Source organism: Solea senegalensis, linkage group LG1, assembly GCF_019176455.1.
Source record: "Solea senegalensis isolate Sse05_10M linkage group LG1, IFAPA_SoseM_1, whole genome shotgun sequence".
Taxonomy (NCBI): domain Eukaryota; kingdom Metazoa; phylum Chordata; class Actinopteri; order Pleuronectiformes; family Soleidae; genus Solea; species Solea senegalensis.
Window position 1 is genome coordinate 9,577,977 of NC_058021.1, and position 18,860 is coordinate 9,596,836.

The 18,860-nt window shown below is 45.0% G+C and overlaps 1 protein-coding gene across 4 annotated transcripts in view; it reads left to right on the forward strand.

Moving 5' to 3' along the window:
- The first annotated feature begins 2,839 nt into the window (after positions 1-2,839).
- epha4b (eph receptor A4b) overlaps positions 2,840-18,860 on the forward strand; it is a 73,594-nt gene continuing 57,573 nt past the window's right edge. For 2 of the 4 annotated variants that reach the window (XM_044021950.1, XM_044021967.1), the window contains exon 1: positions 2,840-3,043. In XM_044021950.1, the coding sequence (XP_043877885.1) occupies positions 2,929-3,043 (115 nt within the window). In that variant the 5' untranslated portion in view covers positions 2,840-2,928. Of the gene's footprint in view, positions 3,044-8,311; positions 8,333-18,860 lie in introns of those variants that run through there. The other 2 variants (XM_044021976.1, XM_044021959.1) reach the window with 2 other exon arrangements.

Consider the following 18,860-nt stretch of genomic DNA (forward strand, 5'->3'; position numbering starts at 1 on the left):
TGTTGTCACTGCACATGTTTGTGTGTTAGTGGAACCTTGAAATGTCTTTCAGCAAAAGCAGTGTTTTACACTGACGAGATCACTCTTCCATGAGGCATGCAGGAAGTGTGTTTGGGTGGATGCTTGCGTGTGTGTGTGTGTGTGTGTGGCAGAGGGAGTGACAAGGCTTAGGGGGCTGTGTGATGCTGTCACTGCTGGAATGCATGACAGCGATGGTTTGTCGCCTTACGGATGAATGCAGCGTCATGGCAGCAGAAGAAGGAGAGGAAAAGATGAGGAAAAAAGACGAGTATCCCCCCCATACACACACACACACACACACACACACGCGCACACACTGAATGAGGAAATTAGGTCATGCAAGTAAAGCCATTGCAGGGAACAAATCATCACCATAATTGGACCCTTAACAAATTTGTGGAGGTGGCTTCTTCACACACACACACACACACACACACAAAAACCACTGTGGCAGCACACATGGCCGGGAGGGCGCAAAGCAGAATTTCAACATAAATCAGTGTATGTTTGACAGTTTTATGGCTCTTTCAGGAGCTTCATTTGGGACAAAAGCGCGATAGAAGAACGTTATCCTTGGTAAATATAATTGTGGTCACGATCTTTCCATAAATCACGGTGCGGATGCATCACATTTGCCTGCTGGCTGCAGGAGGGAAAGAGGCTCCTTGTGCATCAGGTGACCTATGGGCGCTCCTTATCCCATCGTGTCAGGTGAGCTGACCATTCACAGCGAGGAAAATGCCACTTTATGCAATAAAACTGACTGAATACTCGCCTAATTTATAAAAACACACACGCCCACCAGAAATGTACACTTGTGCATGTTACTAAAGGAACCGTTTGACAATGTGGGGACTATAGCCAATTCAAATTGAACTTCTTGATAGGGTTAAATGAGAAGAATGATACTGCAGGGGTTTTGGCTGCAGGAGCACTGTCAGTGGGCTGTGCAAAAGAAGACAAGGATTGAAAGGTTGACCTTGCACACTCTCAGCTTTTCCTCACACATTTCCTATGACAGGCTGCACACATTATTTATTCATGTTTAAAGACGTCTGCTTGAGACACATACCAACAGCCACATTCACATTCCCGACGCTCCAAACTGCAGTCAAATACGTGTAATATAGGCGGAATAAATCTCCATAAAGGGTTTGATTGGGATCTGTTGTGCATGTCAGTGTTGCCTGCTGCTGGTAGCATCTGCAGGAACCATGTCAACAACTGGGCAAAGACAGACAAAGGCAAGCTGGAGCTGACACTAATCCAGTAATTGCCTTGTGCCCATGTCGCTTATCAAAATAATTGACAGTATCTTCTACAGTAAGATGGAAGTGTTTATCCTTGTGTTATCAACTGCAGGCTGCGGATCCACACAGCTGTGGGTCATGGGTAACGAGATGGCTGGTTTCATTGTGGTTCTAGAATGTAGATTTGGGTAAAACCTGTGGAAGGGTCTCGATATGGTCACAAAACTGTCGTCGAGATAGTAAATATAAAACATTTTCATGACTTGCACTCATCTCTAAAAGTGGCACTCCTCTGGGAGGTGGACAGTTAAAGCCTACATAACAATTTTAAAGTCATTGTTATACATTAACAAAGTTAATTAGGCAAATTAAATCATTTGCATGTCTCACAGAATTTGAATCATCTAATCCCTCAAGATGCTTCACTTCTATTGCTACTATTTAGCTTAGTTTATAGGCAGGAATTGAGTGTTCTACCCATAAGTGTGTCTGTATAGATTGCTTTAAAATAAAAATCAATTGTTTTTTGTATCCTTGAAAATAAGCCTTTTACATGCTATAGGCTTTATGGAGTCTTGCCTCCATATGAATGTGTGTGCTTTGCTTTTTGAAGTGGAAACGAAATATGCAAAGAAGAACAACGTTCTAGTGTGTATGAGAAGGAGGAGTGAGCAGAGGAGTCCCGTGTGCCTTACAATCTGCCGTCTCACCATTAGACGTCAATCATTCTTACACACTGGCCCTTTAAAACCTACCATTTCATATGAAGCTCTATTGTGCTTTCATTTTAAGACAGTGTGGAAAGACATGGAAACATCCTTCCTTTCCTGATAAACAAAAATTTAAAAAATAATAGCTGTAGGGGGCGCTAGCATAGAAGTCAAGGCGATAGCAGCTCTTTCAGCTGACTCTATTAGTCAACAGTCATATCGGCAGATATCGGTGTGTTTTGCCGATATTGGATAATACATTTTAAAGCTAATATCTGCTGATACCAATATCGTGCATCCATACCATGTAGAATTATTTTTCAATCTCTACATTAGAATATAACCAGGAAATATATATGCAGTAAAAAATGTTTTGTTTTTTAAAATAAAAAAACATTGTTATTTTAAAACTGCATTTTCTGGACATGTTCCAATAAGGTGAGTGGGAAATAATTATCATTAATCAATCATTAAAGCACTGCTAAAACCACAAATCTAACGGTGGCCACAGGCAATTTTCATACTCACTCATGCATCTTATATGTGAACACTGATTGTTTTTATATACATAAAACTTTAACTCAAACCATTCCATCCGCGCCAAAGATCACAGACATAAATCATAATATTGCACCAGAAATGCCAACATAAAGACTCCGTATCAGGCTAAATTACCTGTTCAAGGCTCAAAAGAATCCTTTTTTTTCTTTTTCCTTTATTTTTTCCAGTGAAAGTATTGTGCAAGGAGTCTCCAGCACCGGGGAGCAGATTGACAGGATTTGGCTGAATGTAGACCCTCCTTCCCACGTCTCTCTCCCTCCCTCTCTCCCCCTCTCCCTCTCTCTCTCCTCACTTTCCTCTCTCCTCTCTTTCCTCAATCGCAGGGCTGCGCTCAACGACTCGACACCACCAACAGGGATGCAGCGAGGGCGCAGCGCAGCCTGAAAATGGCACCACCACGCGTCCTGTGGATCTATCCATCCCTTTCCCTCCTGTGCTCCCTGCTCCTTTTTCACGCGTTGTCGCCGGTGCGAGCCTTACGGAATTACCCGGAGAATGAAGGTGGGTGTCCTGTAGGCGGGTCGCGTGAACCTCGGTGGAGTGAGACGGATGATTTTGGTTGGTTGTTGCGCTGCGTGCGTTGGCGGACCCAGGAGCCGCTGTCCCGCGGCTCCACCGGCCGCGCAGGGAGCGGAGTGGAGTGGCGGAGACTGAAGTGCTCGCCTCGGTTATGAATGATGCATAAAGCAACGCGGAGATAAAGGGCAGAACTGTTAGTGACGTTTTTTTCTTTCCCGAGAATGAATTTTGTATGACAACGCAGCCCTGACATGCTGAGGATAAAGAGAGGCTCTGATGTAGACATGTAACTTTCTGACACTGGGGAGAAAGGCTTCTTCTTCTTCTTCTTCTTCTTCTTCTTCTTCTTCTTCATCAACTATGGTTTCATGTTAACTTATTATAATTTAGCTATTAAACATTTCTTTTTCTGTCAAATTGAAATCTTTATTATAACACAGAGAAATGACTGCAGAGGACTGGAGCCTTGTGCCCCAGTCATCAAACAAGGAGCAGCAATTACATTAAATTTGTCACACACTGCTGCTGAGCTTCTCTTGGTTATTGTATTAACATTGACGCTCAGCCTGAAATTAGCCAATGCATTCACTTACTAACTACTCCTGACTGCTCAGTGGGAGGAAACATGGACGCTGTGGCTTTCGAGGTGAACTTGCACCATAAGTGGAGACAAAAATGAACTGGTTTGTGAAGCATGTTTGAGTCTGAGGTGTTGTGATCGCTTGCTGGCTGCGAGACAGGCTGCCTGTCTGTCTGAAGATGATGCAGCTGTGACTTGATTGACATTCTGTGAATCATTTCGTTCAATAGAGTCGAGAGCTTTCCACCTCAGTATTTGTTCTGCAGCTCAACAAATCCCTGTTATGTGCCACTGATATGTTTCCCTGTCTCGCGCTCTCTCACTCACACAGTATATTAAAAACTGTCTCTTAATCCATATCAAACACACACAATTGTCTCTATAGTTGTCAGGACATGATACATTCCTTATAGGCCCTTACCCTAAACCTTACTCTTGTCCTAACCTAACCCCAAAACCATGTCTTAACCCTAAAAAAATTGCTAAAATGTCCTCATGATGTCAACATATCCTCATAAGGATGGTGAACACACACACACACACACACACCCCACGCGCTGAGGTTTGGTGGGACCTCTTGTATCTGGCTGACTCAACACTATATAAGCTGAATGTATGTCACAGCCCCAAGGATTTTTCTTGCAGCGCAAAAAGCTCTGGAGGTTAGAACAGGCAGTGGAAGTGGAGAAGGCAGAGGAGTTTACTAACAGCAGTAGACAATGCAACGAGAGGGGAGACACTTACATGCTGTTGAAATATTAATTGAAATGAGCATGAATGATGTAACCACCTGGAAGCCAAAGGAAACCCCTGTTGATATAGATAAACACACGAGAATTGTGTGTATGTTGTGGATCCTGTTCAACTTGAGAGGTTTTTTGATTTTTGTTTTTTTTTTGTTTTTTTTAGGCCATTGGCAAATCAAAAAATCTTTCATATGTAATACACACGTTTCTAATATTTGCCAGTTGCCGTGGCTGGCCGTGTGTGTGTGGGTTCACTTTGTCCTGATGTTTCGGACTAGTGGTCTAATTGGAACCTTTTAGGTCACTGCTTGTACACTGTTTGTGTACTTGTGTGTGTGTAGTGGAGGGTTGGTGTGTGTGTGTGTCACGGAAGGACAGTGATCCAATGAAGCCATTTTTTTGTCAGCCGCTCTGTGTGCCCGTCAGTTTTCACTGTTGTGACTGCATGCCTTGTCGAGGGACTGCTTTCCTTTGTGCCAGTTGGTGTTTGTGTGTACCTATGTATGAGCCTGTGAGTGTGCATATTCTCCACCCACGCATCTCGGCAGTCATGTTATTCCAGGAAATCCTCCCTCTGAGTCTGTCTCGTAGCAGGAGCGAGGCTGTCATAAAAGGAGATGCACTGTATTCAGCTCTCAAGGCTCAATTAAGAACACAGTCTCTTTGATAGAGCGGATAGTGTTCGCGGGGAAAATGGTGTTAAGTTGTCAACAAGCTTAGTTTACTACTGGAGCTATTGATCTGCTCCAAAATTGTTGGCATTTACAAGAAATGCAGTTATGATGGTGCAGCGCTAATAGAATTGCTTGACATTGCTGCTAACTGTGGACTCGGGAACATGATCTGAGGTGGAAATGGGTTCTTTCAGAAGTTGTTGAGAGGAGGAAACATCCTGTCTGAAGTAAATGGGAGACAAGGAGTGCATGTGTTGTTGCGAGCCAGTAGAGGGAGCCCAACACACGACGTGTCTGAACCCCGAGGGCATACTGATGTAACAGCTGGGTGGATGCTCTCAGGTCTCTCTGCTTGGTTCCTTTTTGTCCCGCTGTCCTCACCCTTTCTTTCACTCCCTTTCTGGATCCTCTCCGTCCCAGTGGAACAATAATTGTCCCCCCTTCTTCTTTGCACATGCCGCACTCTGTGCTTTCTCTGCTCCCCTTCCAGTGCAGAATCATGCTGGGGAGTTATCACCCCTTTCTATTTTTCTGTTTCTAAATATACCTCAGCAAGCCTAGAAAAACACACAGCACGACTGGAGCTTTATTCTCTCTTCCCCCCTGCAACTAGGATGTCGCTAGAATGTACTGACGGAGGCAAGCGACTGTTTGAGTTCCCAATTCTGCATGAAATCTACATTCAAATGAAGTACATGTACAATGATATGAACCCAACTGACAGAGAAAAGTGACCACTGGTCATACAGATTTGAAGATTACGGTAATAACGTCTACGCTAATGTAATATTCAGTATCGATACTGAATCGATATTTGAGGATGTGACATCGATATCATGGACAAGTGGCATCGATCGTTTTCTGGGCGCCGGGTGGGAAAAACACCTTATTGCTTTGTAAGGTTAGCAAAATGGCGAGCAGTGAGCCGAGCATAATATGTAAAGCGTGCCCTTTACTTATTGTACACTCATACACACGTCTTATGATTCACACGAGATCCTGACTGCGGCGTAATGTTCGGTTAAAGGTCGCCTCCGGTTTAATTGCTTTAATCTATAATGGTTGCTTGTAGTTATCGGCAAAGCCATATCTCAAAATGTGTGTGTGTGTGACTCCAAGATATTGCTTTGCTCCCATGTAACAACCATGACCTTGGACAGATGAGGATATAGATCACCACTGTCATCAGAGAGCAGCGGGGAGACAGCAGGCACAAGCACCCATACTGTTTTTTCTTTTCTACTTCTTCTACATCTCCAAGTGCCATTCTTTTCACGTCTGCCTCCCTCCTTGCCTCCACATACTCTCCGTGCTTGTTTTCCCTCTTGTCTTATTCTTTTCTCTCTCTCTCTGGCTCTTCTACTGATTGTCAACAGTTGGACAGGAGCTGTGAGCCACTGTATTTTCTCTCTTGTTTTTTTTTTTGTAACTTTGAGCTTAACACAGGCACAAGTGGGTGCATATACACATGCATGTCCACATCCACACACCCACCCAGCCCTAACGTATGGCTGGAGGGCAGTTACGTGGTCGTGGTCTGGAGAATAGTGTCACATCTTCCAGAGGCAGGCTGATAGATGGGGTTATAAATACAGCTCAGTGACAGAGACTGATTCTGCTGTGTGAGAGCTTCACCTCATAGATTCAGTGTGTGTGATGGTAGACTAAGATTATAAAAAAAGACAGATACACGGAAGAGAGAGAAAAGTAACATAAAAACAGGAAAGAGATGATCTGAATAACCCGAGCATCCATAATGACGCGCGCACAGAGATGTCAGTGTTGTACTCCATGGCAGGTCCTAAATATGGCTTCGTATGTAACCCTAACCGTGCTCAAACTCACTTACTTTTCCTTTTCAATATACATTTGCTTTTGTTTGCTGCTTGCCAAGAGTGAGATGAAAATCTAATGCAGCCAGGAGCCCCCGCAGATATGAATCCTGGAAAACGGGGCAATAACTCCGACTTTGTCTGAAGATGTAAACGAAAAACTCTTACCAGCAACTTTAAAGTTACAATATAAACAAGCCAGAGTGGAAACAACCATCTATTAGTTTTGTGTGTTATATGCAGTCGCTGGTGGTGAAGTTGCTGCTCTTGTTGTCATTTTGAGGTTCGGAAGAAGTCAGTGCACCCGGCCAAGAAGTCGTCAAGCACACGACGTAACACGTAGCCACTAATGGTTGTTTTTATAGTGTGATTTGTACAGACGATAGGAACGATATCTAATGTGTAAATTAGAGTGACATGTTCCAGACCTGCCTGCTTCGAGTCTTTACGCCAATAAGTCAACCGCGTTCTTGCTGTTGCTTCATTTTCCGCCCACACTGAAGTATTAACATCCTCGCGTAACGCTCCTTGAAATGTTGAAACATTCCTTTTTTAAATGAGGACAGAATGAAGTTAATGTTTCTCGAGGTGCAAACAAACAAAAGAATATGAAATATATTCATGCGTACATGTATGAGTGTACTTTTTTCTGGAAAAATCCAGAACCACAGGCTATTCATACTCATTTACTGGGATGAATGTCCAGGCCTTTTTGCAGTTAGTGTGTTTTCCTATGAGAAGACAGGCAACCTAACACCAGTAATGACCGCGTCTCAACCAGATGCAGGACCGATATCAAACAGAACCGGAGCAGGTTTAAGGCCTGGGTGACTCCTGTCAGAGGCAGAGCTCATTAATGTCAGGGGAAGTCTTCCCTCCGAGGTGAAGTTCGGACGACAATATCTGCCGACCCCTTCCCCTCCAAACAAGCCTTTAACTGATTGCCGGGCCCTCACCACGTCGCACGCGCACACACACACACACACACACACACACACGCATACACTCTTTTCCTTGTTTCCACTCACTGCCCCTTCTCACCCACATTTACCAACCACAGCTGCACCTCCTGGTCTCCTGACCTGTAATTTGGTTTCATTTAATTGAATCTCTCTCTTTCTCTCTCTCTCTCTCTCTCACTCTCTCACTCTCTCTCGTTGTTTGCGATGCAGTTTTGACCAATCGTGAAAGGCTGGGCTGCATGATTACTATGTTTACCGATCAAAACTTTACAGATTTCTTCTTTTTTTTCACTAAAAAAAAATACATATGTACATATATATATATATATATATATATATATATATATATATATATATATATAAACAATATTCATAAACATTGATTTTACCTGTCATAAAAGATTCATAATAGACATCTTTCTCTTTCACACTGCAGCAAAAGACGACCGGTTTTATTCAACTCTGACTCACAAAATGGTATGCCTTTGTTTATTTTTTGATAATAATACATTATTATCTCAACGCTTTGTGTGTGTGTGTGTGTGTGTGTGTGTGTGTTTGCAACTCTTTAGTGCAAATTGGTTTAAGTTTGATTTGAGGCAGCAGAGCAGCCAGACAAGTTGTCCGACAATTATCGAATGTGTATGATATCGACAGGCACTGAACTGTGTGTGTGTGTGTGTGTGTGTGTGTGTGTGTGCAGAGCAGCAACTTGCACACTTTCCTCTGACATGTGATTTCCTTCTCCGTCTCCACTACCATGCACGGCCTCACACTCCAGAGATTCCAGGCCAATTTACCCTCCTGTGACCAACCACTGTGTGACAGCCGTGTGTGTGTGTGTGTGTGTGTGTGTGTGTGTACTCTATACTGTCTACATTATATATGTGGGTGCTCTTGTCCCATCAGAAGGAATTTTTGAGGCCAGAAAAGTGGAGGAAAGCTACAAGAGGGGCTAGAATTCAGAGAGAGAACGCCGTCCTGCGTCTTCTTACTTATTAAAAAGTATCTGTCACGGCTCAGTCACTCTTTGTGTGAGCATATATGAAAGAGAGTATGTGGTTTGAACTGCAGCTGTGAGTCTGTGTGTGTGTGAGTTGCTCTTTGACCTCGTTGAGTTGTTGGCAAATTAGTGAAAGAAGCTTATTGAAAAGCATTTATCTGTTCACAGTTCATCATTGTTCGTGTTCACACCGTACACAACCTCATGCACACACGCAAGGCAGTGGTTCCGTTCCAAAAAGCGTCAGCAGCATCACTGTATATGAAATAGCATTGTAGGTTTGTGCCTTCTGCCACAGTGGAAGGGGGAAGTTCATCACATAAATTAGTATTTTCATAAACGTTTTTTTTTTTTTTATTTGCACACCATCTGCCATATGGGAAGCCAGAACTTTTCTTTGCCCTTAAGGCTGTGGAGAATACGTTTCACAAAAAAGAATCACTCCACTGAAGCAGATTTTGGCTGCAGTGTTGAGGACATTCAGCTGTTGTGTTGTTATTTTTACACTGAAGCACTCTTCATGAAAATTCACCCTCACACCTTCCACAAATGGAGAAGATTTGATCGTTGTAGTGTTTCAATTTGAAGGATAATTGTGCTCTTTGGCCTTCCCTGGCTGGAATCAAACTTTGTGTTTGCGAGGTGAATTGGATCAATAAATACATATAAACATCAGAAAAAGATTTCTGAGGAAAATGGAAGGCAAGAAAGTACACGCAGTGCAACGGAATCAATGAAAAATATAGTATAGAATTAAAGTCATATCTATTAAATTATTCAAAACATCGATCAAGCTCAACCAACAGCATCTGAAACCACGGTAGATTCCAACTTTAAAAAATATACTAATATAAGATGACAAAGTCAGTCATCATCTAACCGCTTTATCCTCCACCAGAGGGTCGCGGGGGGTGCTGTGCCAATCTCAGCTACATCGGGCGATTCACTATTCACCTAATCCCCACATTGCATGTTTTTGTGGGAGGAAGCCGGAGAACCCGGAGAGAACCCACGCACACACGGGGAGAACATGCAAACCCAACCAGGGCTCGAAACCGGCTCTTCTCGCTGCAAGGCGAGAGTGCTAACCACTACACCACCGTGTGGCCCTAAGATGACGAAGTATGTTCTCTAAATACATGTAGAGTACACGTATACTGTCATACATGTAGAGTACACGTATACACAAAATGTGTAACTGTATTTCACACTGACAAGATAAAACAAAAACAAGAGAGTAGGAAAACTACACAGCAACACTGAACTTCAACAGAATGAACAGAGGATGGGCGCACAGATGGAGGGAGAAAAACTCAAGAAACAAAGATGAACTGACAGCCTCTGGTGGTTTGTGGATGAGTGGACAGAGGACTGATGGAAAGACAGCAAGAGAGACAGTGAAGCAGTCTTTGCACGACATCGGTTTGTTCCCAAAAGTTCAGAGCGCAACTCTTCCCACTCCTTCATCCTGCTCTCCATCGGCCTGTTTGTTGCCCTGACAACACAATTTCACTCACTCCTCGAAACTGCAACCTTAGTGGATGGGGAGCAGTAAAAGCTCTGTGTGTGTGTGTGTCTGTGTGTGTTGCAGAGTAAGTCCTCTCAAGCTTTCCTTTCTGACGTCGCAAAGACAAAAGAATTTGGGTCTCATTATTGTCTGATGTGACTCAGGATTATTTTAACAAATTAGGTGAGCACATCGATACCACTCTCGCGTCTGTGGACTTCAATTTAGATGAGCCAGAATAATGATTTGACTTATTTATCAGTGGTGTCTTTGTATAGAATACAAGTTGTGCACATATAGTATTGCTTATGGATATGGTCGCATGAATACGACTGGAACAATTCATCCATTAACATTTTGTTCTGATAATTATTTTTTAAGTGTGTATTTTTTTTATCACATTCTCTGATTTCATCTTCTTCAAAGTGAATATTATACATATGACATTTAGGAGGTTGTGTTTCATTTCTAGGGTTATTTTTTTTAGTCAGTGTTTTGATATGTTTTTTACTATTTTGTCTCGCTGAGGTCTAAGTGATTCAGCGGTGCGAAAAACCCGGGTAAAAACTAATGAATCGAGAAAAAAAAACCTGCAAACCATTATTTTCAAAATGACATCTGCACGGAGAAAAAGACTAATCAGCAGCTCATTTGCATTTGACCATTTTTCCGCTTCTTTTTCTATTCCTGGACGACGCTCTGTTGCGAGAGGATTTGTACACTGGATTACTGTAAAGTGTAGATGTCAGCGCTTTTAAAAAAAATAAATAAATAAAATAAAAAAAAAGCAGGAATACACAAAACAAAAAAGATAATCCTGTGGGGGCAAAAACTGGTATAATCTAATCTGGACTTTTAAGAAAAGGCTGAGGCTTAAATATGAGTGAGAAACAAAAAGCAATGAGGCTTATGGGAAAACGATGAATGTAGCACGACAAAGGGGCGACTTATTTTCAACAATATAAATGAGATCTTATGATCTCATTATGTAGTCACATATGTAGTCCTATTGTGCAGTCTTCCTTTTCTTTTTGTGGCACTGGTAGTCAGGAGTGTGTGTGTGCGTGAGTGAGAGAGAGTGTGAGGTGTGTGTGTGTGTGAAAGCATCCCAATCTCTTTGTGTGCCAGTTTGGCTGTTGGCAGTGTTGTTTGATTCTTGGCAGGTGGATCACAGCTTCTTGCAGCCCAGCTGAAGCAGTGAGAGAGTGAGAGAGAGAGAGAGAGAGAGAGAGAGAGAGAGAGAGGGGAGAGAGAGAGAGAGAGAGAGAGAGAGAGAGAGAGAGGAGAGAGAGAGAGGGAGTTTGTGTGGCAGAGAGACATAAACAGAGTGAGAAGGAGAGGGGGGGAAAAAAGAGAGGGGAGACATGGAGAGACAGACAACCCAGAGGGAGGAAACAGGAGTGAGCAGAAAAACAGACACAGACACAGAAGGAGATGGAGAGACAAAGTGCAAAAAATGTTTTCTCCGCATGACTCGAGGCGTGGAAGTTCCTCGCGCACACTCGCACAGAAGTGTTCGCTAATTCGCAGCCGCCGCCCCCTTTTTCACTCCTCAGCTTCCCGTCTCATCATGTAAACCTCACAGTGTGCTGCCCGAGAATCAATAAGACAGCATGTCTCTGTAAGCAGACAACTCTCACAGTCATCAGGACTCATGTGCCTAAGTATTCCATGCCCTATAATGAAAGCATATATGGGCGTGTCCCATTAGTTTGTGTGCAAGCGGTGTTTTAAGAGAGAGAGAGAGAGGGAGAGAGAGAAAGAGAGAGAGAGAGAGAGAGAGAAGGCCATGTTTGTAGACGTACGTCTATTGTTGTCACTTATTTGGAACATGCTCTGTTGTGATTATGAGATATCAGGTTTCGCTGCTCACTAACCTGCAGATTGTGTTCATGCTGCTGTGTGAGTGTGTGTGTGTGTGTGGGGCACCACAGCAGGCCTGGTCCAGGCTTAGATCACACACAGAAACACACACACACGTTTGCGCCTCAGGAACCCTCATGGACATACATAACCCTCCCAACCAGCCAAAATGTCCTCACTGAGCCACACATGTCCTCACTCTGTATGGTTTATATGATTTTTGGTCCTCACAAAGCCACAATTACAAGAATATACACACACACACAGATTATAACCATTTCCTGACAAAGAGTACAGAAAGAGGGTAAGAGCATTTAGAGATGGATGGACACAGACTGAGGTTTCATGTTAAATACGAAGAGGAACAGTCAAAAAAGCTTTGTACACACACGCATACACACACACACACACACACACAGCACACACACACACATACACACACACACACACACACACACGCACAGAGCGAACATACGTCCTTTTTGCCATGTCAGCAGACAGGAAGCTATACTGTACCTAATACATAATTGATGAGTCCAGTCATTGATTACAAGTGATAAGTGGTATTGACATGAGGTGCGAGGAGAAGACGAAAAGTGTCAGTGTGTAGGTTTATGTGTGTTCACCCACTGGGATGCAAAATGGATTCAGAACATGTGTTTTCTTCAGTTACACTCAGTCACTGTGAAGCACAAATCTACAAAATGCAGAAACAGTTTGTCCCAAATATCCATAAAGAGAACAATTGAATTACAAACAAAATGATTTGTATTATTCCCTGCGCTGACGTTGTCCAGAATGCACATAGCTTTGGTTTCACAACCTTGGTTCTGCCAACGCTTTAAGGAATGATGTGCCTTAAAGGTATGAGCTGGTCCAATATCAGTCTAATAAAAGCAAAAATGATGAGATCAGATATCAGAAAAAGGAACAAAAAAAGCCATATACCCTGACTACTACACATAGTACTAATAGTAGGACCTTTGGCATAAACACTGACCTTGTCAGGACCTGTAGTCCGCATGGGGACCAGACTCTGGTCCAGATGAGGCAGAAGGAGGAACTGGTTATGTTTAGGACAAAGATTTGAATTGTGGTTGGGTTAAGCATTAACTGGTTAAAGTTAAGGTTTGGTCAGTGCAGTGTCAGTGCAGTCTCCGCAGAAGAATGGCCTTCTCCATGGGTGCATGTGTGTCTTTCAGGTCCTTAAATGACATATTATTATACTATTAGTCCCTATTTTGTCACAACCGAACAAGGACTTGAACCCAATAGCACGACTCAGAGACAACTTCCAAAAATACTCTAATTTATTGGACAAAGTAACAAATAAAAATCACTCTCAAAGGGAGGAAAAGTATCAACAGAAAATCACTCTATCGAGGAATCACTAGATAAGCAAAAGGCCAAAGTAACAAATTATAATCACTCACTGGGAGGAGACAAAAGGTCTAGGCAAGGTGCCAAATCAAAATCACTCTTCACGAGGAAAAAACTCTGATGGCTCAAAAAGGGACAAAACAAAGTAGCAACTAAGAAAAGCAAAAACCTTACAAACAATTGACGTGGCATGGATTGGCGTGGGTTCTCTGGCATGACAGACAAGACGAACTGACGCAGGGCAGAGGGAAGCACAGGCTATATGTAACTCAAAGTAAATGGGGAACAGGTGGAAACAATCAGGGCGGGGAAGATAATCAGACTGGCGGGAAAACTACAGGGGAAGGGCAAGTTATCTGAAACGAGAGGAAAGAGAGATGTCAAAATAAAACAGGAAGTCACAAAACAAAATAGAAGGCAAAACTAAACATAACTTAACACAACTTTCTGGATATGACAGTACCCCCCCCTCTAGGGACGGCACCTGACGGCCCAGATAACTGAGGGTGGCGTCTGTAAAAGTCTGTGATGAGGTCAGGATCCACAATAAAGCTAGCAGGAACCCATGATCGTTCCTCTGGACCGTAGCCCTCCCAATCCACCAGGAACTGCCTGCCCCGGCCCCTGTTGCGCACAGCCAGCAGAGCCTTGACTGAGTAGACAGGGCCGCCGTCGACCATCTGGGGAGGTGGAGGGGGTGCGGCTGCGGGCACCATGAGGCTTTCCTTAACCGGTTTCACCCGGCTGACGTGGAAGGTGGGGTGGACTCTCATGGACCGGGGCAAACGCAGACGGACAGCGGAAGGGCCGATGACCTTGGACACTGGGAAAGGCCCCACGAACCGTGGAGCCAACTTCCTGGAGGCGACTTGGAGAGGCAAATCCCGCGTAGAGAGCCAGACCTTCTGGCCAGGCTTGTATACAGGCGCAGGTAGGCGCCTCCGATCAGCAGCCCTCTTCATGCGGTCCACACTGCGTAGGAGTGCCTTACGGGCGGCTGCCCAGATGCGGTGGCATCGCCGGACCATGGCATGGGCCGACGGGACGATGATCTCCTTTTCTGTCTCGGAGAAGACAGGGGGCTGGTAGCCGAAGACGCACTGGAATGGAGACATGCCAGTTGCCGAGGTGAGAAGAGAGTTGTGGGCATATTCCACCCACACCAGCTTCTTGCTCCAGGAAGCCGGATTCTGCGACACCAGGCATCGAAGACAGGTCTCTAACTCCTGGTTGAGACGTTCCGTCTGGCCGTTGGCTTCTGGGTGATAACCAGAGGTGAGGCTGACGGTGGCCCCGATGAGCTTGCAGAACTCTTTCCAGAACCTGGATATGAACTGGGGCCCCCGGTCTGAAACAATGTCTTTGGGAAAACCATGAATACGAAATACTTGAGTCATCATAATCTCTGCCGTTCTTTTGGCAGATGGAAGCTTGGGTAATGCTATGAAATGAGTCATTTTAGAAAACCTGTCTACCACTGTGAGCACAGTGGTGTTTCCTTCAGAGACCGGGAGCCCCGTGACGAAGTCGAGTGAGATCTCAGCCCATGGACGAGTGGGAACAGGGAGTGGCTGCAGCAACCCCATCTGCGCTCTGGAGGAGGTCTTGTTGCGGGCACAGATGGAACACGCCTCCACATACTCCCGAACCTCCCTCTCCATGGAGGGCCACCAAAACCTCTGGGAAATGACGTACATGGTCCTCTTAACTCCTGGATGGCAGGTGAGCAGTCCGGTGTGAGCCCAATGGATCACCTGTGGACGCATAACAACAGGGACAAACAAGCGATTCTCCGGACAACCACTAGGTGTCGGATTCTCACCATTAGCCTGCTTCACCTGAGATTCTATCTGCCAACTCACCGCTCCTACCACACGGTTCAGTGGTAGGATGGGCTCCGGTTCCTTGGCAGTAGGCTCGGGGTCAAACAGACGGGACAAGGCATCGGGCTTGGTGTTCTGGGACCCCGGCCTATAAGACAAAACAAAGTTAAATCTGTTAAAAAAAAATGTCCATCTGGCTTGGCGAGAGTTCAGTCTCTTTGCTTTGCGAATATATTCCAGATTCTTATGATCTGTCCATACAATGAATGGGTGCTGTGCGCCCTCTAACCAATGTCTCCACTCTTCCAAAGCTTTTTTCACTGCTAATAACTCACGGTTCCCAACATCGTAGTTTCTCTCTGCCGGCGAGAGTTTATGAGACAGGAAGGCGCAGGGATGAAGCTTGTTGTCCTTCTCAGAGTGCTGGGAGAGTACTGCCCCCACTCCATTATTGGAGGCATCCACCTCCACCACAAACTGCCGGCTGGGATCAGGAACTGTGAGAATGGGGGCAGTAGTGAATCGCACTTTGAGCTGCTGGAAGGCCTCCTCAGCTTGAGGGGACCACAAAAAGGGAGACTGAGGAGAGGTAAGTGCATGTAGAGGTGCAGCTGTGGCACTGAAGTTTCGGATAAACCTCCTGTAAAAGTTAGCAAATCCTAAGAATTGTTGAACCTTTTTGCGGCTATCAGGTGTTGGCCACTGAGCCACAGCGCTAACTTTAGCCGGATCCATTTGCACCTTTCCAGGGGCTATGATAAAGCCAAGGAAAGATACAGTGTCGGCATGGAATTCGCTCTTTTCTGTCTTGACATATAATTGGTTCTCCAGCAGTCGCTGGAGAACCTGCCGTACATGATGCACATGAGAGTCTAAATCTGGGGAGAAGATCAATATGTCATCTAAATACACGAACACAAAGTGGTTCAGGAAGTCTCTCAGTACATCGTTGATCATTGCTTGGAAGACAGCAGGAGCATTGGTCAACCCAAACGGCATGACTAGGTACTCGTAATGACCACTAGGAGTGTTAAAGCCTGTTTTCCATTCATCCCCCTCTCTGATCCTAACCAGATGATAGGCGTTTCTGAGGTCTAATTTAGTGAAAACCTTAGCTTGCTGAAGCTGATCAAAAGCTGATGACATTAGTGGCAGAGGGTACCGATTCTTAACAGTTATGTCATTAAGTGGTGCATAGTCTATACATGGTCGGAGTGTCCCATCTTTCTTTCCCACAAAAAAGAACCCTGCCCCCGCTGGAGATGAAGAGGGGCGGATAAGACCAGCCTTTAACGAGGACTCAATATACTCGGTCATAGCCTTCTTTTCGGGGCCAGAGATGGAATATAGTCTACCCTTAGGAATAGGGGACCCCGGGATCAAATCAATGGGGCAATCATAAGGCCTGTGGGGAGGAAGGGAGGTTGCCTTCTTTTTACTAAATACCTCACTCAACTCGTGGTAACATCTTGGGACTGAAGTCAGGTCAGGAGTTTCAGAGTCTGTGACATGAACAGAGGCAATGTTATCACTAGTTTTCACATTATGACAAGACTTTAAACACTTGGTTTTACATTCTTCTGCCCAGTTCAAGACCCTCCCAGTACTCCAGTCAATGTGCGGGTTATGTTTCTTCAGCCAGGGAAAACCCAAAATGAGAGGATACTGGGCAGAGTTATATAAATGAAATTGCATAAGTTCATAGTGGTTATCAATGATAACTGTGAGCAGTTCAGTCTTGTGCGTCACTCGAAAAATCAGACTGCCATCGAGAGCGCTGGCCTCTATAGGCTGAGATAATTGTTCTGTTTTTAGCTTGAGTCTCATGGCAAAATCCCAGTCCATGAGACTTTCATCAGCCCCCGAGTCAATGAGAGTCTCCAAACTAAGTGTGGTGTTGTGATGCCTCACCTTAGTCTGGGTTAAAGCTCGAGGAGGGAATTCCGTGGAGGAGAAACGTCTCCCCAGTACCCCCCTGTCGACTGGTGAGCCTGTGCCTTTTGCCGGACACGCTGCTAGCAGATGCCCTTGCTGTCCGCAATAGAAGCACCTGCCTTCCTGCAGGCGACGACGGCGCTCCTCTGTGGACAGTTTGGTTCGCCCCAACTGCATGGGCTCCTCCACCTCCTCGGATGGCCTCTCCCTCCGGGTAATGGGTGATGGAGCACGTGAGGAGCTCCGCCAACTGGGTGTAGTGACAGCAGCGCGACCCTGATGACGACCAGCTGCAGAGGCCATTCGGCTTCGTTGTAGCTCCTGTAAGCGGTTGTCTGTTCTTATGGCCAGAGTCATTACTGAGTCTAGATCAGAAGGCAAATCTAGGGGCACTAACAAGTCTTGAATTTGATCTGAAAGTCCCTTGAGAAAAACATCATACAGGGCCGTGGTATTCCATCCGCTATCCGTGGCTAGGGTGCGAAAGCGGATAGCATAGTCACAAACAGAGTCTCTATTTTGTTTGATGTTGCTCAACTCACGTGCTTTCTCTCGGTCGGATGAGAGGGGATCGAAAGCCTTCCGCAGAGCCTGTTTAAACTCCTTGAGGGATCCGCAGATCATTGAATCCCGAGACCATTCAGCCGTAGCCCATGCCCTCGCCCTCCCGGTGAGGTGGGAGATCATGAATGCCACCTTCGATCGTTCCGTAGGAAAGGCTGAGGGCAAGTGTTCATAATGCATATCACAGTCCACAATAAACGCCCGACATCCTCCTGACTCACCAGAAAACTTTTCTGGGGGGGAAAGGCGAAGAGTCGTGGCATGGGGAGCTGAGATCAATGAAGCTCTGGTATCCGCCGGAGATGGTGTGGTCATGGTGTCTGAGGGAGAGGGATCCCTTGTGAGATGAGCAAGGACTTGATGTACTTGGTTTGCCAGGAGGTTAACTTGGGCTGTCATAGAGGCTTTGAACTCCTCCTGACTTTTAGCCATCCCCTTCACGCCACTGTGCAGAGAGGCCATGTGCTCCTCCTGCTGAGTCAGGCGGGTGTTCTGGGAGCGAACGGCCGCTGTCAGTTGTTCTGAGTCGGCTGGGTTCATGCTGGTCAGTTCGTAATGTCACAACCGAACAAGGACTTGAACCCAATAGCACGACTCAGAGACAACTTCCAAAAATACTCTAATTTATTGGACAAAGTAACAAATAAAAATCACTCTCAAAGGGAGGAAAAGTATCAACAGAAAATCACTCTATCGAGGAATCACTAGATAAGCAAAAGGCCAAAGTAACAAATTATAATCACTCACTGGGAGGAGACAAAAGGTCTAGGCAAGGTGCCAAATCAAAATCACTCTTCACGAGGAAAAAACTCTGATGGCTCAAAAAGGGACAAAACAAAGTAGCAACTAAGAAAAGCAAAAACCTTACAAACAATTGACGTGGCATGGATTGGCGTGGGTTCTCTGGCATGACAGACAAGACGAACTGAC